The sequence below is a fragment of the Mirounga leonina genome, unplaced genomic scaffold (genome assembly GCF_011800145.1).
Source record: "Mirounga leonina isolate KUSES-001 unplaced genomic scaffold, KU_Mleo_1.0 Mir_114, whole genome shotgun sequence".
Lineage (NCBI taxonomy): Eukaryota > Metazoa > Chordata > Mammalia > Carnivora > Phocidae > Mirounga > Mirounga leonina.
This window is the reverse complement of record NW_023270265.1, coordinates 1,529,600-1,557,134: the sequence shown is the minus strand read 5'-3', so window position 1 is coordinate 1,557,134 and position 27,535 is coordinate 1,529,600. Positions and strand designations below refer to the sequence as shown.

At 37.3% G+C, this 27,535-nt stretch overlaps 1 protein-coding gene across 5 annotated transcripts in view; it reads left to right on the top strand.

The window, feature by feature from the left end:
- Nucleotides 1-15,485, top strand: part of P4HA1 (prolyl 4-hydroxylase subunit alpha 1) — an 81,700-nt gene extending 66,215 nt beyond the window's left edge. For all 5 annotated transcript variants that reach the window (XM_035021449.1, XM_035021444.1, XM_035021453.1 and 2 more), the window contains exons 11-15: nucleotides 5,878-5,931; nucleotides 9,166-9,231; nucleotides 12,393-12,461; nucleotides 13,034-13,130; nucleotides 14,409-15,485. In XM_035021449.1, coding sequence (XP_034877340.1) covers nucleotides 5,878-5,931; nucleotides 9,166-9,231; nucleotides 12,393-12,461; nucleotides 13,034-13,130; nucleotides 14,409-14,479 — 357 coding nt within the window. In that variant the 3' untranslated portion in view covers nucleotides 14,480-15,485. The remainder of the gene's footprint in view (nucleotides 1-5,877; nucleotides 5,932-9,165; nucleotides 9,232-12,392; nucleotides 12,462-13,033; nucleotides 13,131-14,408) is intronic.
- Nucleotides 15,486-27,535: the final 12,050 nt, after the last annotated feature.

Sequence of the window (27,535 nt, the reverse complement as noted above, 5' to 3'; positions counted from 1 at the left end):
GTTTATTCCTAGGTATTCTATTATTTTCGGTTAAATTGTAACTGGGACTGTTTTCTTAATTTCTTTCTGCTACTTCATTATCAGTGTATAGAAATGCAAATGGATTTCTGTATATTAATTTTGTATCCTGTGACCTTACTGAATTATCAGTTCAAGTAGTTTTTTTGGTGGAGTCTTTAGGATTTTCTATATATAGTATCATGTCATCTGCAAATAATTAAAGTTTTACTTCTTCCTTACCATGTTGAATGCCTTCTATTTTTTCTTTCTTGTCTGATTGCTGTGGCTACAGCTCCCAGTACTATGTTGAATAAAAATAGTAAAGATGGACATCCTTGGGGCGCCTGGGTGGCTCAGTTGGTTAAGCGTCTGCCTTCGGCTCAAGTCATGATCCCAGTGTCCTGGGATCGAGCCCCGCATCGGGCTCCCTGCTCAGCAGGGAGCCTACTTCTCCCTCTCCCTTTGCTGCTCCCCCTGCTTGTGTACTCTTTCTGTCTCTCTTTCTAGGTCAAATAAATAAATAAAATCTTAAAAAAAAAAAAAAAGAATGGACATCCTTGTCTTCTTCTTGTCATTAGGGGAAAAGTTCTGTTTTTCCTCATTTGAGTAGCTGTTTTTCATATATGGCCTTTATTATGTTACTGTGTTCCCTCTAAACCTCCTTTGTTGAAGGTTTCTATCATGAATGAATGTTATACTTTGTGAAATGCTTTTTCTGAATCTATTGAAATAATCACATGATTTTTATCCTTTATCTTATTGATGTGACAATATCACAGTGATTGTTTTGCAAATATTGAACCACCCTTGCATACCAGGAATAAATCCCACTTGATCATGGTGAATGAGTTGTATTTTTTTTAAAGATTATTTATTTATTTTGAGAGAGAGAGAGCAAGAGGAGGAGCAGGGGTATAGGGAGAGTCAAGCAGACTCCCTCTAAGCACGGAGCCCAACATGGGACTCAGTCCCAGGACTCTGAGATCATGACCTGAGCTGAAATCAAGAGCCGGTGCTTACTGAGCCACCCAGGCGCCCCATGTTGAATGAGTTTTTTAATGTATTGTTGAACTTGGTTTTCTGATATTTTGTTGAAGATTTTTGTGTTCATCAGAGGTATTGGCCTGTAGTTTTCTCTTGTGTAGTGTCTTATCTGGTTTTGGTATCAGGGTAATGCTGGCCTCATAGAATGTATTTGGAAGCTTTCCTTCCTCTTCTATTTTTGGAATAGTTCGAGAATACGTATAACTCTTCTTTAAATATTTGATAGAATTTACCTGTGAAGCCATCTGGTCTTGAAGATGTGTTTGTTGCGAGTTTTTGATTACTGATTCAATTTCATTGCCAAATCAGTCTCTATTTTCTGTTTCTTCCTGATTTGGTTTTAGGAGGTTAATATGTTTCTAGGAACTTACCCATTTTTTCCTAGGTTGTCCAATTTGTTGGTATATAATTTTTCCTAATATTGTCTTACAATTCTTTGTATTTCTTTGGTGTCGACTGTTATTTCTCCTCTTTGATTTCTGTTTTTATTTGATTCCTTTTTTTTTTTTTTTTGATGAGTCTGGGTAGAGGCTTATCAATTTTATTGATCTTTTCAAAGAATCAGCTCCTGGTTTCATTGATCTGTTTTTGTAGTTTCTATTTCATTTATTTCTGCTCTAATCTTTATTATTTTCATCTTCCTACTGGTTTGGGGTTTTGTTTATTCTTTTTCTAGCTCTCTTAGGTGTAACGTTAGGTTGTATATTTGAGATTTTTCTTGTTTTTGAGGTAGGCCTGCGTTGCTATAAACTTCCTTCCTAGAAGGACAGGTTTTGCTGCATCCCAAAGATTTTGGACCATTTTCATTTGTTTCCATGTACTTTTTTTTTTAATGATTTCTTGGTTGGCCCATTATTGTTTAGTAGCATGTTATTTAACCTCCATGTATTTGTGTCCTTTCCAGTTTTTTCTTGTGGTTGATTTCTAGTTTCATAGCATTGTGGTCAAAAAAGATATTTGGTATGATTTTAATCTTTTTAATTTGTTGAGACTTGTTTTGTGACCTGATATGTGACCTGTTCTGGAGAATGGTCCATGTGCACGTGAATGTATATTCTGCTGTTTTAGGGTGGGATATTCTGAGTATATCTTACTAGATCCGTCTGGTCCAGTGTGTCATCCAAAGCCACTCTTTTCTTATTGATTTTTTTTGTTTGATCTATTGGTGTGAGTGTTAAAGTCCCCTGGTATTATTGTAACATTACCAATTATTTCCTTTATGATTTCTTTTTTTAAGATTTTTATTTATTTGAGAGAGTGAGCAAGGGAGAGCAGGAGTGAAGGGAGGGGCAGAGAGAGGGAGAAGCAGACTCCCTGCTGAGCAGGGAGCCCGACACAGGGCTCAATCTCAGGACTCCAAGATCATGACCTGAGCCAAAGGCAGACGCTTAACCGACTGAGCCACACAGGCACCCCCCTTTGTTTGTTATTAGCTGTTTTATGTATTTGGGTGCTCCCATATTGGGTGCATAAATGTTTACAATTGTTATATCTTCTTGTTGGATTGTCCCCTTTATGATTATATAGTGTCCTTCTTTGTCTTTTGTTACAGTCTTTGTTTTAAAATCTGTTTTGTCCAGTATAAGTATTGCTATCCTGGCTTTCTTTTCACTTCCACTTGCAGGATAAATGCTTTTACAAAATCCCTTCACTTTCAATCTGCATGTGTCTTTAGGTCTGAAATGACTCTCTTGTAGGTAGCATATAGATGTGTCTTGCCTTTTTTATCCATTTTGTCACCCTGTTTTTTGATTGGAGTGCTTATTAGTCCATTTACATTAATTATTGATAGGTATGTACTTATTGTCATTTTGTTACTTGTTTTATGGTTGCTTTTGTAGTTCTTCTTCCTTTTTTTCTTGTTCTCTTCTCTCATGTTTTGCTGGCTTTCTTTAGTGATACACTTGAATTCCTTTCTCTTTATTTTTTTGCACATTTATTACCAGTTTTTGGTTTATGGCTACCATGAGGTTTATATATAACATCATATGCATATAGTAGTCTATTTTCTTTTGCTGCTTTTAAAATTTGCTATCACTGCTTTCTGCCATTTTAATTACTTTGTGTCTTGATGTGGACTTTAATGTTGATTTTGTTGGGGATTCTCTGTACCTCCTGGAGCTGGATTTCTGTTTCTTTCCCCAGATTTGGGAACTTTTCAGCTATTATTTCTTCAAATTTTCTGCTTCCTTTTCTTTCTCTTTTCCTTCTAGAATCTGTGTAATGCAAATATTACTACATTTGATGGTGTCACTGAGTTCTCTTAGTCTGTTTTCATTTATTATCTTTTTTTCTCTTTCCTGTTCAACTTGACTGCTTTCCTTTACTCTGTTCTACTTCCTCTGTTCTATTTATTCCCTCTAGTGTATTTTTAATTTCAGTTATTGAGTTGTTCAACTCTGACTGGTTCTTTTTTATGTTTTCTATCTCTTTGTTGAGGGTCTCATTGAGGTCCTTCACTTTGTTCTCAAGTCCAGTGAGTATCTTTATGACTATTACTTTAAATTCTCTATCAGGTATATTACTTACCTCTGTTTCACTTAGGTCTCTTGTAATTTTGTCCTGATCTTTCATTTGGGGTCATAGTCCTCTGTCCCCTTATTTTGTCTAACTCTCTGTGTTTGTTTCTATGTGTCAGGTAAGTCAACTGTGTCTCCTGCTCTTGAAAGTAGTGGCTTTATGAAGAAGAGGTCCTGTAGTGCCCTGCAGTGCAATGTCCCCTGTTCACCAGAACCCAGTGCTTCAAGGGTATCTCCTCTGTATGTTGCATGCACCCTACTGTTGCTGCTGAGCCAAGTTTGCCTTTAGTCCGGTTGTCTGTAATGACTCTCCTTGCCTGTTGTGAGCAGGTTTTGGTCCCTGTGTTGTTAGTGGGCCAGTCTGGGGCCACTGTAGGCTAAAACTGAGTCAGATCAGATGTTTGCCAAAAATTCAATAGAACTGAACTGCCGGGTGCTTTCCCTGTGTTTTGCCCTGAGAAGCTTTTGTTGGAGGGTGGAGCCTGCAATCAGACTGGCCCCCTGCTGGGCCACAATCTGACAGGTGCATGTATTTATCTTCACCTCTCCCCAGGGCAGGAGTCACTTTGGAGTGGTGGAGGCCCCTGGCAGGGCTACTTGCACACTTCTAGGCTTGTGGCACTCTTTTGGATGGACTCTGGCTAAGAGTGTATTGGAGAGAGCTGGGGCTCATGGTGCTAGCAAGATCTGCACAGGTTTCTGCAGGTGAGGGCTTCCAGCCCCTGGGAAAACTGCCCAGGCTGGAATGGAGGGGTGGGTCCATAGAAGAGCTAGGGAAGGAGGAGGTTTGCAGTTAGTAAGGTTCATGCAGATCTGCTGTGTGAGAAAGACCTGAAGCTGCCTGGGATGGGAGGGGGCGTGTGTGCGGAAGAATGTGGAGCCAGGGCTCTCACTGTGAGCAGGAGAGTGTTCTGCTGCCCAGGTTCCCACAGGTCTCTGCATATCTAGGCTGGGGGAACAAGGAAGGGAAATGACACCTTCTAGCTATTTTGTTCTTAGAGAAGTGTCCCCCAAATCCCTGTCCGTCCAGCACGTGCTCTGAGATTAGTAAATCCTCCTGTATACCCCACACGTTTTTCCAGCTGCCTCTTCTGTGCTGTATCTCAGCCAGGCTGTGGGCAGCACTCTCTTAATTATGTTCTTTCATTTCATCAGCAGCGCTCTTTCAATTACATTCTCCTTTCATTTTGTCATATTGGGATGCAAGGAAGGAGTTCAGGAAGGTATCATTCTCCTTAGTTTATAAATAAGAAAACTGAGATTGTACTGAAAGTTACATATATTATAACTGAGAAGACTAGAACTTAGAGATACTTTTCTTACTTCCTTTTGCTGCTTCACACTGAGATTGTCATTATCAACTGAAATTGTTAGGGCCCTCCAGCAGGAATAATTAAGTTTCATGTTAACTTCCTCCCTCTTTTACCTTAGGGTAAAAAAAAATATGTAGGAGGAGATTTTATTAAAATAGATTGGGAGTTTCCCAGCATTTGGGGCTTTGGAAAACATGAGTCTTGATTTAAATTACAAAGGAAAATGTTTAGTAAAAATTAATAATAGAAATCTCAAAACCCTGGGGCGCCTGGGTGGCTCAGTCGTTGGGCATCTGCCTTCGGCTCGGGTCATGATCCCGGGGTCCTGGGATCAAGCCCCACGTCAGGCTCCCTGCTCTGCGGGAATCCTGCTTCTCCCTCTCCCACTTCCCCTGCTTGTGTTCCCTCTCTCGCTGTGTGTCTCTCTGTCAAATAAATAAATAAAATCTTAAAAAAAAAAAGAAATCTCAAAACCCTGATTCTAGAAAATTATAACATTTTAATTTAAAAATTTTTTTTTCAAAAGATTTTATTTATTTATTTGAGAGAGAGAGAATGAGAGAGAGCACAAGAGGGAAGAGGGTCAGAGGGAGAAGCAGACCCCCTGCCGAGCAGGGAGCCCGATGTGGGACTCGATCCCGGGACTCCAGGATCATGACCTGAGCCGAAGGCAGTCGCTTAACCAACTGAGCCACCCAGGTGCCCTAATTTAAAAATTCTAACTCAAATTTTAGTTTAAGTTATGTATTAGAGGAAAACATGTACCCGAAACATTTGCTAAAGAAAAACATATTAACTAAGGTTCTAAAATAATCATATAGTAGCTGTCCTTAGATTTTTGTCCTTGGTTCCTTAGGAACTCTCATTGATTTAAACTGCTTTGCTTCTTATTTCTCTAGGACTACATAACCATGACATATAAGACACCAAAATAGGACTTACAAATTTTTTGAATAGTAGTCTTGATTCTTTTTAACACATACTTTGTTCCTCTCCTTCAGGTAGCAAATTATGGAGTTGGAGGACAGTATGAACCCCATTTTGATTTTGCACGGGTAAGTAAAAAAAAATCGGGAAGGGGGCGCCTGGGTGGCTCAGATGGTAAAGCGTCTGCCTTCGGCTCAGGTCATGATCCCAGGGTCCTGGGATCGAGCCCCACATCGGGCTCCTGGCTCAGCGAGGAGCCTGCTTCTCCCTCTCCCTCTGCCTCTCTCCCTGCTCATGCTTTCTCTCTCTCTTTCTCTCTCTGTATCTCTGTGTCTCAAAGGAATAAATAAAATCTTAAAAAAAAAATGGGGACGGTAGGAGTTCTGCTGAAACTCAGGCATGACGTGTTAATTCTGTTATTTTAGTATTAAAAATTTATAGTCTGTTTGCAATTTGTGGAAGCATGGTGGAATAGATACCCTATAAAACCTTTTTAGCAGTAAAAAACCCTTAGATACACAGTAAAAAAAAATTAGATACTTTTAAATGCATTGCTGAGCCTGGAAGAAAGTAAAGGAAATTCCCAAAGGCAAAATGAACAAGGAAAACTTAGAAACTAAAATTAGAGTTAAAGGGGGTGGCAGAAAAGCTGAAGCTGAAAGCATGTGCCTCCAGGAATATAGAGCTTTGGGGACTAACAGCTCTGTGAGAGAACCTACCACTGTGCAGGCTACTGAACCTGAGAGACCCATGCATAAAACCTGAATCTCCAAAAGGATTACACCCTCAGAGAACGAATAGCCTGAAAATAATCTACTTTGAGTTAGGAGCCTTAAGGGGAGTTGCCTGTCATCACCTTGGTGGGGATGTAATGTGTATGAGAGCCTTTTCTGGAAGTTTGAAAGCATAGGCCTGCTCCCACATGAACCTTGGATTTGAATTTTCACTACCCTGGAAGAGGAGAAATTAAAGTTTTTCAGTTAGGTAGTGCTCCTTGGTACCTGGCAGAAAACAGGCATCCTCATTCTAACACCTCAGGAATTTTAAAGATTAAGGTCAGCCAAACAGGAACTGATTAGAAATTACTAACTGGTAATAAGACACCATTGGTGAGACTGAAACAACCCACACATTTAGATGCCCCCAGGATGTTAGGTAGTTATCAGATACAGAATATAAAATAACTGTATAATATTTCTAAAAATTAAAGGATAAAAATTAATAAACTTTCAAAATGATTTAACATTTGAAAAACAAATGGAAGCTCTAGGTAGAAAAAAGTAATTGTTGAAATTTAAAGTTTGGATAAATTAAAACAGGTTAGAGACAGTTGAAGTGAATTAGTAAATTAGCTGATAAATCTGAAGAAATTACAAGAATATGCTGAGAGATAGGAAGATAAATACAAAATAGATGTAGAGACACTGGAGAATAAATAATATCGAAGCAGTTTGCTAAAAAGGTGTAACTTTTTTCACATTAAGCTATAAATTATACATTATCAAATCTTAATTAAGCTTTATCATAATTACCTGAATTCTAGGGGTGCCTGGGTGGCTCGGTAGGTTAAGCGTCTGCCTTTGGCTCAGGTCATGATCCCGAGGTCCTGGGATTGAGCCCCACGTCAGGCTCCCTGCTTGGTGAGGAGCCTGTTTCTCACTCTCCCTCTGCAGCTCCCCTGATTGTGCACATGCATACTCTCTGTCAAATAAATAAATAAAATCTTAAAAAAAAAAAATTAAAATAAATTCAGGGAGAAGTATTTTTTAAAAATTAAATGCTTTTTTTTTTTTTAATTAAATGAATTCTAAGAACTAAACTGCCTCAGGTACTTTAATAAATTTATTGATCTATTACCATTTTAAAATGAGTATATTCTTTTGAAAGAAAACACAGCTTTTATTGTGTTATAGCCCTTGACCATCTTAAATCCCAGAACCCTAGACTCTTCTGTGTAGGCCAGCAAAGAATATATTTTTAGTTTCTTCAATTATTGAAAAATGTCTGAGAGTCTTGGATGATGTGAAAGAGGATAATTCAAGTCCTGATATTAGTGCAACTAAATTTTTTTCTTAGTTTTTTTTTTTAGAAATCATTACAGATTCTTAGGAAGTTGTGAAGAAATGTACCGGGAGGTCCCGTGAACCGTTCCCTCAGCCTCCCCCACTGTTAACATCTTCCATTACTGTAGCACATTATCAAAACCAAGAAATAGGCATTGGCACAAGCCACCGAGCTTATTCATATTTCACCAGTTACATTTACACTAATTTGGGTGTGTGTGTGTCTATGCAGTTTTATTACATGTGTAGCTTTGTGAAACTACCACCACAGTCAGGGTGCATAAGTGCACCATCGCTGCCAGACTCCCTCATAGTACTGCTCTGTAGCTGCACATAGACTTGTATGCAGTATGTATCCTTTTGAGATCTTCTCTTTTCACTCAGCATAATTCCCTTGAGGTTCATGTTCTTACAGAATGTAACAGTGTGTTCCTTTTTTATTGCTGAGTACTATTTTATGGTATGGACACACCTCAGTTTGTTTAGTCACTCATCCTTTGAAGGATGTTAGGGTAGTTTCCAGTTTGGGGCTGTCACACATAAAGATGTGTGTAAATTTCTGTGTGAAAAATCCGTTTTCATTTTCCTGGGATAACTGCCAAGAGACTGTATTGTATTTTGATTTAGATTTTTAAAAAAAGATTTTATTTATTTATTTGAGACAGAGAACGAGCAGGGGGTAGGGGCAGAGGCAGAGGGAGAGGGGAGAAGCAGACTCCTTGCTGAGCAGGGAGCCCGACACAGGGCTCGATCCCAGGACCCTGAGATCATGACCTGAGCTAAGGCATACATTTATCGGACCAAGCCGTGCAGACACCCCTAATTTAGATTTAAATAGCCAGATGTGAATTCTCCAGCCAGATTAAAGTGCTGACTGTCTAAAAGAATGACAAGCATAGTCACAGTAAACATTTGAATGGATAATGAGTTCAAAGTAAATCTCAAAATAAACTTTTTACCCACAGAGAACAGAGTTCATAAATGTAGCTATGAGGCTCTGTCTTTTTGGAAGCAAAACTATAGGCATGAATTTTATTAATAATCTGTAGATAGTAGATATTGGTTTTCGTTATTTAGGCTAATAAATGTGGGGGTTTTTTGCCTGCAATGGTCTTACCAAAAGTATTCACTGTACAAGCTGAATTGAAATCCAACAAGTATTTAAGTGACTGCTATATATTGTGCACCAGACATTATAAATGAACCTTTTGGGGTTAGGCATATCCTTTAGCATATTACTGGTGTTTAGGTGCCACTAGATAATTTGCATTACTGAATTTCATTGTGTTTTATTCACAGAAAGATGAACCAGATGCTTTCAAAGAGCTGGGGACAGGAAATAGAATTGCTACATGGCTGTTTTATGTAAGTTACAGCTAAAATTTTTATTTTAAGATGGGATTTTATTACATGACATTTATTTTGATGTGTTCAGATGTTTGTTTTCCTTAGACCTTATTTAACATTCTAATTTAAAGCTTTTACAACTGAGTAAGTGGAGGGTTTTTTTTTTGCAACTTTTTCAGATTAATAAGAATGCTGAAATTACTAACAGTCTCTATACTTGGAGATAATCATTGTTGATATTTTGGAGTATGGACTGTTAATATGCATATATAAGTACCTCTGTATATTTTGAATTTTTTTGATGATATATATCAGAAAAAGTATACAAATCATAAGTATTTAACTTCATAAATTTTCACAGTGAACACATCTGGTGTAAGCAGCAGCTAGATCAAGATAATAGCACATTATAGCACCTTGGCAGCCCCATTAAGAGTAACTAACCATTTTCACATTGTTTATTAAAGTTTCAAACAGTATGGTATTTTTTAATTTTTTCTATATGTTTAGGTATATGAACTGAACAGTCTTAACTTTGGTCATAATATTTGCTCCAGTTCTCTACTGCTGCATAACAAATAACCACAAATCACCACAAAACTGAATGGATTAAAATAACTTTTTTATTATGTTATGTTAGTCACTAACAGTACATCGTTAGTTTTTGATGTAGTGTTCCAGGTTTCTATCTCTCTTGGTTGTGAGGTTGAGCGGGCTTCACTCCTGGTTCTTGCTGTGGATCTTTCATGCATTTGCAGTCAGAGGATGACTGGAACTGGGGTCATTTTGAAGGCTGAGGTTGAGACTGGCTTTGGCCAGAATACCTGCATGTGGTCTGGGCTTCCTCCCAGCATGGTGACTGGATTACAAGAGCTCATGTCTCCACAAAAAGCAAGGCTGAAATGCATGGCATTTTCATTACCTACCCTCAGAAGTCAATGTCACTTCTGCATTTTATTAATCAAGGCAATTACAAAGATTTGCCAAGGTTCAGGGGGAGAGGACATAAACTCTACCACTCGATAAGAATATTGGTGTCATGTAAAAAAACATGTAGGTCAGGGCATATTGGTATAATATTTGGAAAATATAATCTACAGTAGTAACCTTTGTTAACTTAAAAAATGTATTTTATATCTAGACTTAAATTTTGCTTATTTCATTACACTTTCTATCCTGTCCCCATTTGAATGATAGGAAAATGGCATCTCTTTGCTGTTTTATTCTCACTCTCTACCAAAATCCGTGTATCTCTGCTCAGTCTCATTTTCTTTCTTCATTGCTCCCTTCACCTTCCCTGTGTGTCTTTTACTCTATTTCCTCCCTTCCGCTTTCCCTCTATTCAACCTACCTTCTCACCTTCCTACCTTATTATTCTCCCACCCTCCCCTCTTACAACTTTATCTGTTTCCAAAAAGATTTAAGTACTGTAATATAACTAAGTTAAAGATGAGAGAGAATTACCACAAAGGGAAAACCAGGGGAGAAGCTTGATACATTATACAAAATTCATGCTGTGAAATCTTGTATACTTTTTAGAGGTGAACTTCCATTATTGTACCAATTTATATCCCACCTTTAAGTGTGATGTTTGTCAGACTTTGATCTGTACATCTTTCACTTATTAGACTAGCAGTTTTTGTGGCTTTAATTTGCATTTCTCTTATTAGAGAGGTTGGTCATCTTTTCTGATGTTTAAGAGACATTTTTTTTCTTTTATGAATATTGATGCTGTATTACTTGGTCCAATATCCATGAATATTAGATTTGACCATTAGATTTTATGTTAATTACTAATATGTTCTTTAATTATATAGCATTTTGATTAGATTAGTAATTCATGCCCCCCCATTGTTTAAATACTGTTCCTAGATGGGCCATTTAGCACTTTTTCATTGTTTTTTCATTGCTTACAGAGCTGATAGCGCTTTGCTACTGATGCTGTATTTATCATAGTAAAATACCCTTATTTATCTCACTTAATATTAGGCACAGTTTAAATCAAAATAAAAGCATTAAGATCAAACTGTTTTCTTTGATATAACATTTGCCTGGCAAATCTTTTTGTTTTCAGTGTTTAAGTCCCTTGTTTTAGATGTGACTCTTGGATGTAGCAACAGTTGGGTTTTGCTTTTTGGTACAGTCTTTATGATCTGTGTTTCCTTTGTCTCATTTTGTGCATGTGCTTCCTCAATTTGGAAGATTTGTGTTTTTATTCTAGGTTACATTTTAAAATTGTTAAGATTTTAATTCCAGTACAGTTGACATACAGTGTGATACTAGTTTCAGGTGTACAAGTTAGTGATTCACCACTTCCGTACATTACCCGGTGCTCATCACAAGTGCACTCCTTAATCCCCATCACCTCTTTAACCCATCCACCCCTGACTTCCCGTCTGGTAACCATCAGTGTGTTCTCTATAGTTAAGAGTTTATTTCTTGGTTTCTCTCTTTTTTTCCCCCTTTGTTTTGTTTCTTAAATTCCAAATATGAGTGAAATCATATGGTATTTGTCTGTCTCTGACTTACTTTGCTTAGCATAATACTCTCTGGCTCTGTCCATGTCATTGCAAATGGCAAGGTTTCATTCTTTTTTATGGCTGAATAATATTCCATTGTGCATATATACATCACATCTTCTTTATCCATTAATCTTTCAGTGGATACTTGGGCTTCTTCCATAATTTAGCTATTGTAAATAATGCTGTAATAAACATAGGGGTACATATATCCTTTTGAATTAGTGTTTTCATATTCCTTGGGTAAATACCTAGTTAGGAGCACCTACTATTACTACTGTAGACACTAAAGCTCAGCAGTGAACAAATGAAAAGTCCTGTCCCCATGGAGGTTATACTTTAGTGCAATAAATGCATAATTATACCCCTGTATTACTTGGTGTATTGGTTTTAAATAATCTTTTTACCTCTAGCTATAAGACATAAAAGATATCCTTATCACCTTTCCTGACTGTATCATTTCTTTGCTTTTTATTTTTTTACTTAGTATGTAAACCTAAACAGCATTTTGTTTAAAAACTGAGTAGCATGCACAAACCTATCTATGTTAGGTATAAGTCCAGATATTCTCATATTCTGTGCAGTATCCTATCTTCCTCACAATGGCATATTTAACTTTATTATACCAGTGCTTCTGATAATACTCTGGAATTCTTACAGATGAGTGATGTGTCAGCAGGAGGAGCCACTGTTTTCCCTGAAGTAGGAGCTAGTGTTTGGCCCAAAAAGGTAAACTTGATTCGTTTGTTAAATTTTGTGGGTCTGTTTTTTCCCTGAGGAGGAGATGCACCTCAATTTCATGGTTTAATTAACTCCATTTTTAAAGATAGAGATAATCCTTACTAGGTAAAATTTACTTACTAGGTATACCAGGTAAAATTTTAAATTTTTTTTTAAGATTTTATTTGACAGAGAGACAGCAAAAGAGGGAACACAAGCAAGGGGAGTGGGAGAGGGAGAAGCAGGCTTTCCGCTGAGCAGAGAGCCCACTGTGGGGCTGGATCCCAGGACCCTGGATCATGACCCGAGCCGAAGGCAGTTGCTTAACGACTGAGCCACCCAGGTGCCCCAAAATTTTGAATATTTTTATGATTACCTAGAGGTAATGAACAACCAAGGATTAGTACTTAAAAGTTTTCATTCCTAAAATGGGTTCCAGGGGTGCTTAACGACTGAGCTACCCAGGTGCCCCAAAAAGAGGTAATGAACAACCAAGGATTAGTACTTAAAAGTTTTCATTCCTAAAATGGGTTCCAGTGATAACCTGATATTTAGAGATAATTTTGTATTATTCTCCACAGGGAACTGCTGTTTTCTGGTATAATCTGTTTGCCAGTGGAGAAGGAGATTATAGTACACGGCATGCAGCCTGTCCAGTGCTAGTGGGAAACAAATGGGGTAAATATTTCCTATATTCTCTTGTGATTTCTCCTAACATTGAAAGGGATTCAGCCAAGCCAGTTTCTGATCTTAATATATTTGGTTTCAACAGCTCAGAATTCTGATGACAGATTTTAACAGTATTCCCACTTGAATAAGACAGTATCTTTCCCTCAAGGAGTTTACAATCGTCTCTGACTGAGACATGCTAATGGATAAATTAGAATAGTGTACCCACTAATACAGTGATGTAAACAGATGGTGACTCCTTATATTTGGGGGAGGCTTCTTCAAAGCTTAATTTTGAAGTTTGGTCTTGAAGCTAAGAGCAGTATGTTTTCCAGGCCTGTTAGAGACCGGGGCCAGGACTCATGTGAGGCTAGAGACACACTCAGGGTCATGCTAGCATGACCGGCCACATTAAAGCAAAATAGAAACAGGTGAAGTTATTTTAATACATATTACTTAACCCTGTAAATCCATTCCAGTATGTGTCACTAGCCGCCTTTCAAGTACTTAGTAGCCACATGTGTCTAGTGGCTACCATATCAGACATAGCAGGACTAAGGAGTGACACCTGATCATTAGAATTTTAAAAATCTCCCCTGATGATGATAATGTTTGAGAATCACTGGACTAGAATGAAGAGAGACTAGTGACTGGGAGATCAGTTTAGAAGGCTCTTTTCCCTTGTCTAAGGCAGCAGCAAAACTGTTGGAGAGTAAAGAGATTGAAGAGATATACAAGGAAGAGTGACAGGGTTTGATTAATAAAAGATTGGAGACAGGAGTTAAGATAAAAGAGTAATTAGGGGTCCTAGTTTAGGTATTTTGTACGCATTGATGCCACTGATTGGGCTCTAGGATATAGGAGGAGTAGAAAATTCCATTTGAGGTACATTGAAAAGCAGTATCTTGGAATCAAGGAAACTTAATGAGCACATAATAGTGATTGAACACAAAGCCTCCACTCTACAGGAACAATTCTACAATCATTTTTAAAATGTCTCTATTAGAGATCGTATTTTGCAAACAGGTAAAACAATGTTCTGTCTGTACCTACATCTTAATTCCAATTGTGTTTTCATTTCAAGCCTTTGATTGAACATCAGTTACTTTAGGAAGTGCACATACATAGACTCTCAAATGTGTGTCCAGCATTTAGGGAAGCTTTTAAAAAAGTGCCTAAGTACCATCTGCCTTCATCTTATTTGGTCTTAAACTTTTAGCTCATATAGAAACTTTGTTAAACTAGTTAGATAGTAGAGAATATTAATATATTTTTTTTCTCTCACAGTATCTAATAAGTGGCTCCATGAACGTGGACAAGAATTTCGAAGACCATGTACCTTATCAGAATTGGAATGACAAAGAGGCTTCCCTTCTTCCTCTCCTGTTATACTCTAATGTGTCTGATATGCACATTTCCCGGTCTTAACTTTCCAGCGTTTACAATTGACTAACACTCCATGATTGATTTCAGTCATGAACCTCATCCGATGTTTCATCTGTGGACAATCACTAACTCTGTGGGTTTTTTCTTTTAAAAGTAACACTAAATCACCATATTGTACATACAAACCTTTAAAGTTCAGTTGGTATCACAGAGGATAAAGCAAGGTAGAGTTTAAAATGAGGAATTTTTACACTTATTTCCTAAAGAACTTCTTGGTTGGATAAAGAAAACAGTTTAAGCATCTGATTATAGTATTTCACTACAGCTCAGTGTTTAGGGGGTAGGCTAGAATGGGCCATGTGATTAAGGAACAGAAGCTTCATAGTATGTACCTAGGTATTAGGTTTACCTAGTCTTCTTTTCTGGATCTGCCTGAAGACTAGGAATAAACTAGGCCTCTGATCCGGGTTCCATTTGATGTTTGCCCCATATGCTATTCTAAGTTGATTTTTTTCCTTCCAAATCTTTTTAAAGAAAGTATACTGTATTTTACCAGTCCCATTCTTCTCTCATAGCTCCTCTGTGGTGAATTAAATCTGAGTTAAAATACTTTGATTAAACAAAAATTTTTAACACAAAGCCCTATATAACAACACTGGGTCTTAACTAAAATGATCATTAGTTTGTTTCTTTCCCCCTTTTCTTAAATGACTGATGATTTTGTCCATAAAATTTGCTGTTTTTCTTAGTGCTAATACCTTGCCTCTTATTCCTGCTATAGCAGGGTGATGATATTGACATTCTGATAAAATATTGTGCCTTAGGAGACTGGAAATTGTAAAATGTACAAGTCCTTTTAATGATGAGGGAATTGATAAAAAAAATCTTTTCTAAAAAGCCAAAATGTTTTTCTCAATTCTGAAATGTGTTGTGACAACAATGACCTATTTATGATCTTAAATCTTTTTTTAAAAATGTTTTTGTTTTCTGTGTGGTATTTTTCATACTTGAATGTGAATGCATACTATAGTGACAACAGGTGATTTCTATTGTTTTGTTTTTTTTTTTTTAATGCAGAGGACTGAGGTTTATCCCCTTGGTTTTCATTCACTCTAATGTCACACTGATACGGTAGAAAATTTAGGCTCTCTGAACTTGAGATATTTATCAAAATAGGTTTCCTTCAAAAGGAGCACTACAACTTTACTATGGTTATGGAGTTACTACAGTAATGTTACTTAAGCTCTCTTATTCAAAAATAGGTGTAATATAAAGCTGTGACCATAATGAAGTATACCCATTGACCCTTTGGACTTTTTACATTTCTTATGGTGAATCTTAGTTCATACGAGGGCTTTCTATCCTTTATGCACTATTTAAATATTTAAGAAAGAATTTGGTTGCTTGGGTAAGAAGGTATTATTACTTTTACCAATTCCTTTCTCCAAAATACCCTTTGTTTCACAACTATTTTGGTAGGAAATTTGAAAATTAGCTTCAGTATTTTAATCTTAGATTTTGTGGCTATAGATGATGATTTATTTAAAAGAAATAATCATGCTAGAAGCAATGTAAATGCCAAAGGATAGAAATAAAATGGGGGTTCAGTGAATGGAAACTAACCTTTATTACCCTATGTGATTTAGCAAGTAGAATAAAAATAATATATATTTCAGAAGAAAATGACATTCTTACAGATTTCTTCATTATATTCAATCCAAACTCTCCGTGGGGATCAGTAAATTCTCTTCAGTGTTAGATCTTACAGAACCCTCCCAAGTTTCATTACCAACTATTTTTCTTTCCAGATGAAAAGGAGAAAAAAAAAATTCCATAAAAAGTTTTGAGTCCAGTGGTCATTGCAATCTTTTTTTTTTTTTTTTTATGGTGAACATTAAAGGAGGGCTACATACCAGCTCTGGATGCCCTGGGGCACAGAAAAAAAACTGTGATTTAAAGGAGCAACTAGAATATAAGGGAACTCTGCCAAAGGATGGGGGAGCTGTTGGAACTCTCTTTAGGTTGGAGGGGCTAGCAAGTGCCCTTCACTTTGACAGCATGGATGGAGGCAGGGTCTGAGCACCCAAGCAGGCTTACCACCTTAGTGAGACCCAGGCCTCTAGCCCATGCCAGTCCCAGCCATCCCACCAAGGCATCCTCAGCTGCAGCCTGGATGGGGCACACACCAGGACACCCTTAGTGCTCACTGTAGCTCCAGCCATCTGTCAGATGACAGAGGCACAGAACACCCCAGAGCACTCCAAACCTGCACCACTTTGGCTCCAGAGGACTTGCCAGGGCACCTGTAGCATAGCAGTCCAGGAACCCCTGGCCGGTGCCTGCCATGGTTCCAGCCACTCCACCAAAGCACCCCTGTGTGGAGTGCTCCAGGATGCACTGGCCCATAACCTGCCTTAGCTCCAACTGCTCCTGTAGGGCACCCTCTGCACTTAGCACTTGCACCCACTATCAGTTTCAGCTGTTCTGCCCGGGTGCCCCCTGCACCAAGAGCCCCAGGACCAGGCCAGCCCATGCCCACTTCAGCTATGTTCACCTGCCAGGGCACACTCTGTGGGGAGTGCCCCAGAACCCCCCAGCCCACACCCAACCTTGGCTCCAGTTACACCACCAGGGTGCCTCCTACATGGAGCATAACAGATTCCCCAGCTTGTACTTCACCTGGGTACCCTCTGCAGAGATCCCAAGGGCTGCCCTAGTCCATACACTCTTCAGCTAGCCTGCCCTGGTACCCTCTGCACAGAGAGCCCAGGGACCACCCAGACTATGCCCATTTCAGCTCTGGCCATCCCACAAGGACAGCCCCAGCACTCCAGCCTATGCCACACACAGCTCCAGCCAGCAAACCAAAGTCATCAGGTACGCATAGTTTACATGGGATGGCCTTACACAAGACCATTCCTTTGAGTTTAGAAGTAGCTGTTCCACCTAATTCATAGAAATAAACACAAAGTCAAGCAAAATGGGGAAAGAGAAATATGTTGCAATGAAAGAAGACAAAACCTCAGAGAAAGAACTAAATGGAGATAAGCAATATTTCTGGTAAAGAGTTTAATGATCATAAAGATACTGCACTGGAGAGAACAGTGGAAGAGCTCTGTGAGAACTTGAAAACAAGGAAAATATAAAAAGAACCGAGTTGAAGAATACAATAACACGGCACATGGGTGGCTCAGTCAGTTGAGCATCTGCCTTCGGCTCAGGTCATGGTCCCGGGGTCCTGGGATCAAGTCCTCTGTCGGGCTCCCTGTTCAGTGGGGAGTCTGCTTCTCCCTCTGCCTCTCTTCCCCAACATCTCTCTCTCAAATAAATGAATGAAATCTTAAAAAAAAATACCATAAAGGGAATCAACAGATAAGCAGATGTAGAAGAATGGATCAGTGATTTGAAAGGATAATAGAAAGCAACCAGGCTGAACAGCAAAACAAAGAATTTTTATTTTATTAAGTAGGCTTCATGCCCAGTGTGGAGCCCAACATGGGGTTTGAACTCATGACCCGGAGATCAAGACCTGAGCTGAGATCATGAGTCAGATGCCTGACTGGTTGTTACCCAATACCCTGAAAAAAGAATTTTTAAAAATGAGGATACTTTAAGGGATCTCTTAGACAACATCAAGCAAACAAACATTCACATTATAGGGGTCCCAGAAGAAGAAAAGAGAGAGTAAGGGGTAGAAAACTTCCCTTACCTGGGGAAGGAAACACATCTAGGTTCAGGAAGCAGAGTTCAAACAAGATGAACTCAAGGTAGTCTACACCACAACACATAATTAAAATGTCAAAGATCAAAGAATTTGAAAAGCAGCAAGAGAGAAGAAAATAGGTACAAGGGGAAACCCCATAAGACTGATTTTTCAGCAGAAATTTGTAGGTTAGACGGGAGTGGCTGCTGAAAGGAAAAAACCTGCAATCAAGACTACCTGTAAGATTATCATTCAGAATTGAAGGAGGAATAGTTTCCCAGCTGAAAGTTAATTACTACTAAACCAGCCTTATAAGAAATGTTAAAGGACTTTTCTTTACATGTAAAAGGCCATAATTAGAAGAAAATGTCTGAATAAAAAGATGTAAGATATGATACCATACACAGAACACATGTTGGCGGGGGATTAAAAAAGTTTTTAGAATGTGTTCAAACTGAACCATCAAGTTAATACATATATCCTTAGGATGTTATATATGAACCTCATGGTAACCACAAACCCAAAACCTGTAACAGATACACAAAAAAATACAGAGAAAGAAAGCCAAACAAATTAAAGAAAGGCATCAATCATAGCAGAAGAAAGGAACAAGAAAAACTACAAAACCAGCCAGAAAACAATTAACAAAATGCAATAAGTATATACCTATCAATAACCACTTTAAATGTAAATGGTCTAGATGCTCCAGTCAAAACACATAGGGTGGTGGAATGGATAAAAAACAAGAACCATCTATATGCTGCCTACAAGAGACTCACTTAAGACTAAAGACACAGACTGAAAGTAAAAGGATGGGAAAAGGTACTCCATGCAAATAGAAGGCATGGGGCGGGGGGCGGGGGGGAAGCCAAGGTAGCAATACTTTTATCAGACAAAAAGAAGAATGTAACAAATGACAAGGCCATTAACAATGATAAACCAATCCAACAAGAGGATATAATAATTACCAAGTGTCTATGCACCCAACATTGGAGCACCTAAGTACATACAGCAAATATTAATAGACATAAAGGGAAAAATTGACAGTAATACAATAATAGTAGGTGACTTTAACACGCTACTTAATATCAATGGATAGGTCATCCAGGAAGAAAACCAATAAGGAAACAGTGTCATTGAATGCCACATTAAACCGAATGGACTTTACAGATACATACAGGACATTCCATCCAAAACCAATAGAACACACATTCTTTCCAAGTGCACATGGACCATTCTCCAGAATAGATCACATACTGGGTCACAAATCTCAATACATTTAAGAAGACTGAAATCATATTATGCATCTTTTCTGACCACAATGGTATTAAACTAGAAATCAATCACAAGAAGAAATCTATAATAAACAGATACATGAAGGTTAAATAACATGCTACTAAACAATGAATGGGTCAACCAAGAAATCAAAGAGGAAATAAAAAAAAAAATACATGAAGACAAATGAAAATGAAAACACAATGGTCCAAAGTCTTTGAGACACAGTGAAAACAGTTCTAAGAGGAAAATTTATAGTAATAAAAGCATACATACCTCAAGAAACAAAATCTCAAATATGCTATCTAGGCTTACACCTAAAGGGGCTAGAAAAAAAAAAAAAAAAAACCAAGGCCACAGTCAGTGGAAGGAAATAATAGAGACAAAAAGAAAAATCAATGAAGCCAAGAGCTAGTTCTTTGAAACAAGTAAAACTGATAAACCTTTAGTCACACTCATCAAGAAAAAAAGAGACAACCCAAATAAATGAAATCAGAAATCAAAGAGGAGAAGTAACAACCCAACACCACAGAAATGCAAAGGATTATGAGACTACTAGAAAAAATATGCCAACAAATTGAACAACCTAGAAGAAATGAATACATTTTCAGAAACTTCCTAAACTGGGTTCCTGGGTGGCTCAGTCAATTAAGCATCTGCCTTTGGCTCAGGTCATGATCCCAGGGTCCTGGGATCAAGTCCTACATCAGGCTCCCTGCTCAGCGAGGAGTCTGCTTCTCCCTCTCCCTCTGCCCCTCCTCCCTACTCGTGTGTGTGCTCTCTCTCAAATAAATAAAATCTTTAAAAAGAAAAAAAAGAAACCTCCTAAACTGAAGTAGGAAGAAAAATAAAATCCAAACAGAACAATTGTAAGTAAGAAAAATAAAATCCCAACAGAACAATTTGTAAAGAACAAATTGAATTAGTAATAAAAAAATTCCCAACAACCAGAAGTCCAGCACTACATGGATTGACAGGTGAATTCTACCAAACAATTAATGAAGAGTTAACACCTATTCTCAAAATATTCCAATAAAATAGAGGAAGGAAAGCTTCCCAGTATGTTCTACAAGGCCAATATTGCCCTAACAAAACTGAAGACACTACAAAAAGAAGAAAACTACAGGCCAATGTCCTTGATGAACATAGATGCAAACCTCCTCAACAAAATATTAGCAAACCACAATTGTAAACAATACATTAAAAGGATCATTCACCAGGGTGCCTGAGTGGCTCAGTCAAGCATCTGACTCTTGATTTTGGCTCAGGTCATGATCTCAGGGTCATGAGATTGAGTCCTGTGTTGGGCTCTGCACTCAGCAGGGAGTCTGCTTGAGAGTCTCTCTCTCTCCCTCTCCTGCTGCCCCTCCCCCTGCTCTCTCTAATAAATCTGGGGGAAAAAAGATCATTCACCATAATCAAGTGGGATTTATTCCAGGGATGCAAGGATGGTTCAATATTTGCAACTCCATCAACGTGACACACCACATTAACAAAAAGAAGAAAAATCATGATCATCTCAATAGATACAAAGAAAGCATTTGACAAAATCTAACATCCATTCATGACAAAAACTCTCAACAAAGTGGGTTTAGAGGGTTTATACCTCAGCATAATAAAGACCATTTATGAAAAACCAACAGCTAACATCACAGTGGTGAAAATCAGAGCTTTTCCTTTAAGATTAGGAACAAGACAAGGATATCCAGTCTTACTAGTTTTATTCAACATAGTACTGGGGTCCTAGCTACAGCAGTCAGACAAGAAAAATAACAGGCATTCTAATTGGTAAGGAAGAAGGTAAACTGTCACTATTTGTAGATGACATGATATTATTCATAGAAAACCCTAAAGACTCCACCCAAAAACTATTAGAATTCAGTAAATTTGCAGGATATAAAAGCTATACATAGAAATGTTGTGTTTCTATACACTAATAATGAAGTACCAGAGAGAAATTAAGAAAACAATTCTATTTACAATTGAACAAGAATAAAATACCTAAAAATAAACTTAAACAAGGAGGTAAAAGACCTCTACTCTGAAAGCTATAAAACACTGATGAAAGAAATTGAAGATGACAGAAAAAATGGTAAGACATTCCATGCTCATGGATTACAAGAATATTGTTAAAATATCCATACTGAGTCAAAGCAATCTACATATTCAATGCAATCCCTACCAAAATACCAACAGCATTTTTTAAAAGAACTATAGCAAATAATCCTAAAATTTATATGGAACCACAGAAGAACCCAAATAGCCAAAGCCATCTTGAGAAAGAAAAACAAAACTAGTGGCATCACAGTTCCAGATTTCAAGATATACTACAAAGCTATGGTCATCAAAACAGTATGGTACAAAAACAGACACATAAATCAATGAACAGCATAGAGAGGCCGAAATAAACCTGTATTTATATGGCCAATCTATAGCAAAGGTGGTAAGAATATATAATGTGGAAAAGACAGTCTCTTCAATAAATGGTGCTGGGAAAACAACAGCTTCATGCAAAAGAATGAAATTGGACCACTAGTCTTAACCATACACACACAAAACTCAAAGTGGATTAAAACCTAAATGTGAAACATGAAACTATAAAACTCCTGAAAGAAATATAGGCAGTAATTTCTTTTACATCAGCCTTAGCAACATTTTTCTAGATAGGTGTCTTCAGGCAAGGGGAAAAAAAGGCAAATATAAACTACTGGAACTACACCAAAATGACAGGGTTTTTTATAGTGAAGGAAATCAACAGAACAAAAAAGCAACCTACTGAATGGGAGAATATATTTGTAAATTATATTTCTGATAAGGGGTTGATATCCAAAATACATTAAGAACTTATACAACTCAACACCGAAAAGACAATGTGATTTAAAAATGGGCAGAGGACCTGAATAGACATTTTTCCAAAGAAGACATACAGATGGCCAACAGACACATCAAGAGATGCTCGGCATCACTCATCATTAGGGAAATGTGAATTAAAACCACAATGAGATATCTACCACCTTACACCTGTCAGAATAGCTAGAATCAAAAACACAAGACATAACAAGTGTTGGTGAGGATGTAGAGAAAAAAAGAACCCCCATGCACTGTTGGTGGGAATGCAAACTGGTATAGCTACTGTAGGAAACAGTATGGAGACTCCTCAAAAAATTAAAAATAGAAATATCATATGATCCAGTAATTACATTCCTGGGTATTTACAAGAAACAAAATAAAACAACCCTGAAAACACTACTTCAAAAGATTTTGCACTTCTATGTTTATTGCAGCATTATTTACAATAACCAAGATCTGGAAGCAACCCAAGTGTCCATTGATAGAGGAATGGATAATATATAGTTATATAGTTTATATATATATTTAATGGCAAGATCTCGTTCTTTTTTATGGTTAACATGGATGAACTTAGTATTATGCCAAGTGAAATAAGTCAGTGAGAGAAAGACAAATATCATATGATTTCACTTATATGTAGAATCTAAAAAACAAATTGAAGAAACAGACTCATAAATACAGAAAACAAACTGATGTTTGCTAGAGGGAGAGGTGTGGGGGGTGTGGGCAAAATGGGTGAAGGGAAATGGGAGGTATAGGCTTCCATTAATGGAATGAGTAATCATGGGGTTCAAAGGTACAGCATAGAGAATATAATCAATGGTATTGTATTAACATTACATGGAGAGAGATGGCAGCTACACTTGTGGTGAGCATAGCAAAATGTATAGAGTTGTCAAATCACTATGTTGTACACCTGAAACTAATGTGACATTGTGTGTCAACTACATTTCAATTAAAATAAATAATAAACGAGGGCTAGAGCTATCATGGAAAATGTGGAAACTGGTTTCCTCACCAACCTTAAGTGCCTATCCTTCAAGATATGAGTTTCATCATTTAACTTTAAGCATGGAATCATCATATTACCAACATGGAGTTAACTGAAGTATTCACTGGAACTTAAAACAGCAGGATAATTAAATGTGATAACTACATAAGAACCTAGTAGATTATTTTTTTAATTATTTTAGGATTCTGTGGAAAGCTAAATGGTAAATACAGTGATGAAAGAAGCAATCAGGTATAAATGAAAGGGGGGAAATTGGAGGGGGAGACGGACCATGAGAGACCATGGACTCTGAGAAACAAACTGAGAGTCCTGGGGGGAGGGGGGTGGGGGGATGGGTTAGCCCGGTAATGGGTATTAAGGAGGGCACATTCTGCATGGAGCACTGGGTGTTATACGCAAACAATGAATCATGGAACACTACATCAAAAACTAATGATGTAATGTATGGTGATTAACAATTAAAAAAAAGCAATCAGGGAAATACAAATCAAAACAACAATGAGGTATCACCTCACACCTGTCAGAATGGCTAAAATTAACACCACAAGAAACAACAGGTGTTGGAGAGGATGTGGAGAAAGGGAAGCCCTCTTGCACTATTGGTGAGAATGCAAACTGGTGTAACCACTCTGGAGAACAGTACGGAGGTTCCTCAGAAAGTTAAAAATAGGACTACCCCATGATCCAGCAATTGCACTACTAGGTATTTACCCAAAGAATACAAAAATACTAATTCAAAGGGATACATGCACCCTGACGTTTACAGCAGCATTATCAACAATGTCCAAGGGGCGCCTGGGTGGCTCAGTCGTTAAGCGTCTGCCTTCGGCTCAGGTCATGATCCCAGGTCCTGGGATCAAGCCCCGCGTTGGGCTCCCTGTTTGGCGGGAGGCCTGCTTCTCCCTCTCCCACTCTCCCTGCCTGTGTTCCCTCTCTCGCTGTGTCTCTCTCTGTCAAATAAATAAAATCTTAAAAAAAAAAAAGAAAGAAAAAACAATGGCCAAATTATAGAAAGAGCCCAAATGCCCATCGACTGATGAATGCATAAAGAAGATGTGGCATATGTATACAATGGAATATTAGTCATAAAAAAAAGAATGAACTCTTGCTATTTGCAATGACATGGATGGAGCTAAAGACTATTATGCTAAGTGAAATAAGTCAGAGAAAGATAGATACCATATGATTTCATTCATATGTGGAATTTAAAAAACAAAACAAATCATCATAGAAATAAAAGAGAGAGGAAAACCAAGAAACAGACTTAACTATAGAGAACAAACTGATGATTACCGGGAGGGGGGGTGGGGCGGGTAGGAGGGGTAGTGGATGGGTTAAGGAGTGCACTTGTGATGAGCATTGGTATTGTATGTAAATGTTAAATCACTAAATTGTACTCCTGAAACTAATATCACACTGTATGTTAACTAACTGAAATTCAAATGGAAAAAAAAGAAGCTATCAACCATCTACTTTGCTGAAGATATGATAAACCATCTACTTTGGTGAAGATATGACAAAATAGTTACTATAGTATGAGAAGATTGAGAAGAGTTGTTTTCAGCAGTAAACACACACAAATAATATGTAAATCAATGCATATGTATACACACACACATGATATTGTTGCTGAGAAGAATTTATCTCTCTCTATATAACTAAGTGTTAACTGGTTATATGTATGTTCCATATCAGGTATCCGCTCAAGTCCATATAGCTGAAAAATGAACAACATATATGCAGGGACCCATGGGCTTAAACAACTGAATGACTGGATTGCTGACATTAAGAAATTTACAGTGTAATACCAAAACAATATAATACAACAAATACCCAATCATGGAATAACCATAAATCACTAAAGAATAAAAAGAATTGCAAAATGGAAATTGCTAGGAGAAAACAGAATGAGAAATAACATCTGGATAGTCAGCAACATGAGAAGCAATCACTTCTCTTGCATTGCTTATTTTACTACAGTAAAAGATGTGTTTTAGAAGGCACAATATTGGGTGACTGAGAAAAATGAATTATCAACTCTAGAGAGTACAATTTGTTAACTTATCAGATTTATCAGAATAAAATTTCATATTCCTATTTTCCTAATATCCTTGGATATTACCCCACAACACTGATGAGTTATGCAAAATTAACTGTAGTAGACCTGTAATGTTCTTGGCTGCCTGCTTTATTAACTTTTATTTGAGAATTTTAAGTTTACTTTCTGTGTGAATGTAGCATTCACCTAAATATACATTTTGATGCAGTAAGACTGATAAGCTATAAAAAATAAACATTAGGATTAAGGCAGTCTTACCAAATGTAAAAACAGATTCTTAATAAAAGGAATAGCCAAAAGGAGTGGAAGTCATCCATACTCTGCTTTTTGAGGTCTTGTTGAATTTCTACTGCAGCAGTCTTCTGTTGAAATTAGTTGTATAAAGCAAGATAATGGCAGATAAAATAAGCTTTAAAATCCAAAAAGAGAAAATCCTTAGATTTTGTTATATGGTTATTCCAATATCCCAATAGGGTTATTTCTTATACAAGCCTGTTTTAGGCTAAATATTTTAAAGAATTCAGAATAGATACTTTCAAATAGAACATAGTGATACGCACTTTTATATTTCAGGGCATTTTAGGGAGATGAATTGTATCTTGAGTCAATCTTTTCTAGAAAAGGCATTCACTAATTTTAAGTGCAGCAAAGACCCAGAATTATTACTGTAATATCTATTTTAAAGCCTTAAATATAAACTCCACTGCAATGTAGGTTTTACATAGGTTTGAGTATATCAGGAGTTATATTATGTAAAATAACTACATAACGGTTAACTTCTAATAACATATTAATCTTATCCCTTGATTTCTGTATAATAAAACTTATTGTAGTTGTTAACTCTTAGAAGATAAAATAACTTACATAATAGTTGAATTTAGTTATGTTTTATTTTTGCTTTACATTTATAAGGCAACAAAGTTAAGGCTCTGTGACATGAAACACTTGTCAGACTTTTGTTTTGAGATAGAAAAAAAAAGTGGTCCTTATTAAAAATAATCAGTGTTATTTCTCTCACATTCCCTTTTTACTTCTGCAACCATGAGAAAACAGTCTATAGAAAGTTAAACTAAGGTAATAATTAGAAGTGCTCTGAAACAGTGCTACTTGGAGTGGTTTGTAGAAGAGTTGCCATGGGATTTGCTACTGGTCCACAACAAGATAAGGAAATTACATCAAAATGTAAACAAACTACATTAATAAGTACATGGTTTTGTTCAGTTAACTTTTTCATAGCAAGATTTTCAAGATGAAAAAAGCAATGTGTTATTTACATTGTGTTATAGGTTCTTATCTCAGTGAGAACCAGCTTAAATAGCATTGCTCTAAAGCATACAAGTTGTTTGATTCTGCATTTTTAAAAGCACTAAGAGAGTTTAATATGTGTGATTTGCATCTTGTTTGGGATAGGGGGAGCAAATTCTGTATGTCTTAGCATAATGAGGAAAAACACTTTGGAATACTTATATAGCTTTGCAAATAATGTATCAAGGAGTCAAGAATATCAAGATCAATGTATCTTCTAGAAGAAAATAGCAGACTAGGAAGCTCCAAACTCCTGTATCCCCTTGGAAACATGAAATAAACAACTAGAAACTGGATAACTTCATAGATGTCTAGAGGTCTGAAAAACAGCCAAAGGTTTACAGTAACCAAATGAATGCCCAGTCAAGAAAAAGCCACACTCAAAATGGTAGGAAATTTTGTGGTGTGTTTATTTACTCTTGCCCTACCCTAAAACTGGTGCTAAGTAAGTGGTAGGAAGTAGTTGCCCAATTCCCAGTTTCTTATCTTGAACCAGAGGGAACAGAACAGGCCTAGTTTTTAATATTCTAGCCTGTTTGGAAGCTGCCTGAAGGACTGGTCTCTTTCACCTAACTCAGAGTTCAGATAAGGAAAAGTTTATAACTAGAAAAAGCCCTGGGAAGCATCAGACACTATTAAAGCTATATGGGGACCACAGACCTGCAGATATGTAAGGCAAGAGATTACAGGTAGCACAATAATATAGAAGGCCCCCCCACACAGGCTGGGATGAGAGTTTTATGGAAATTAAGAGATTTAAAAGCGGCCATGTACATGGGAAGATTTCAACACACACACATGCACACATGCGCATGCACACACAC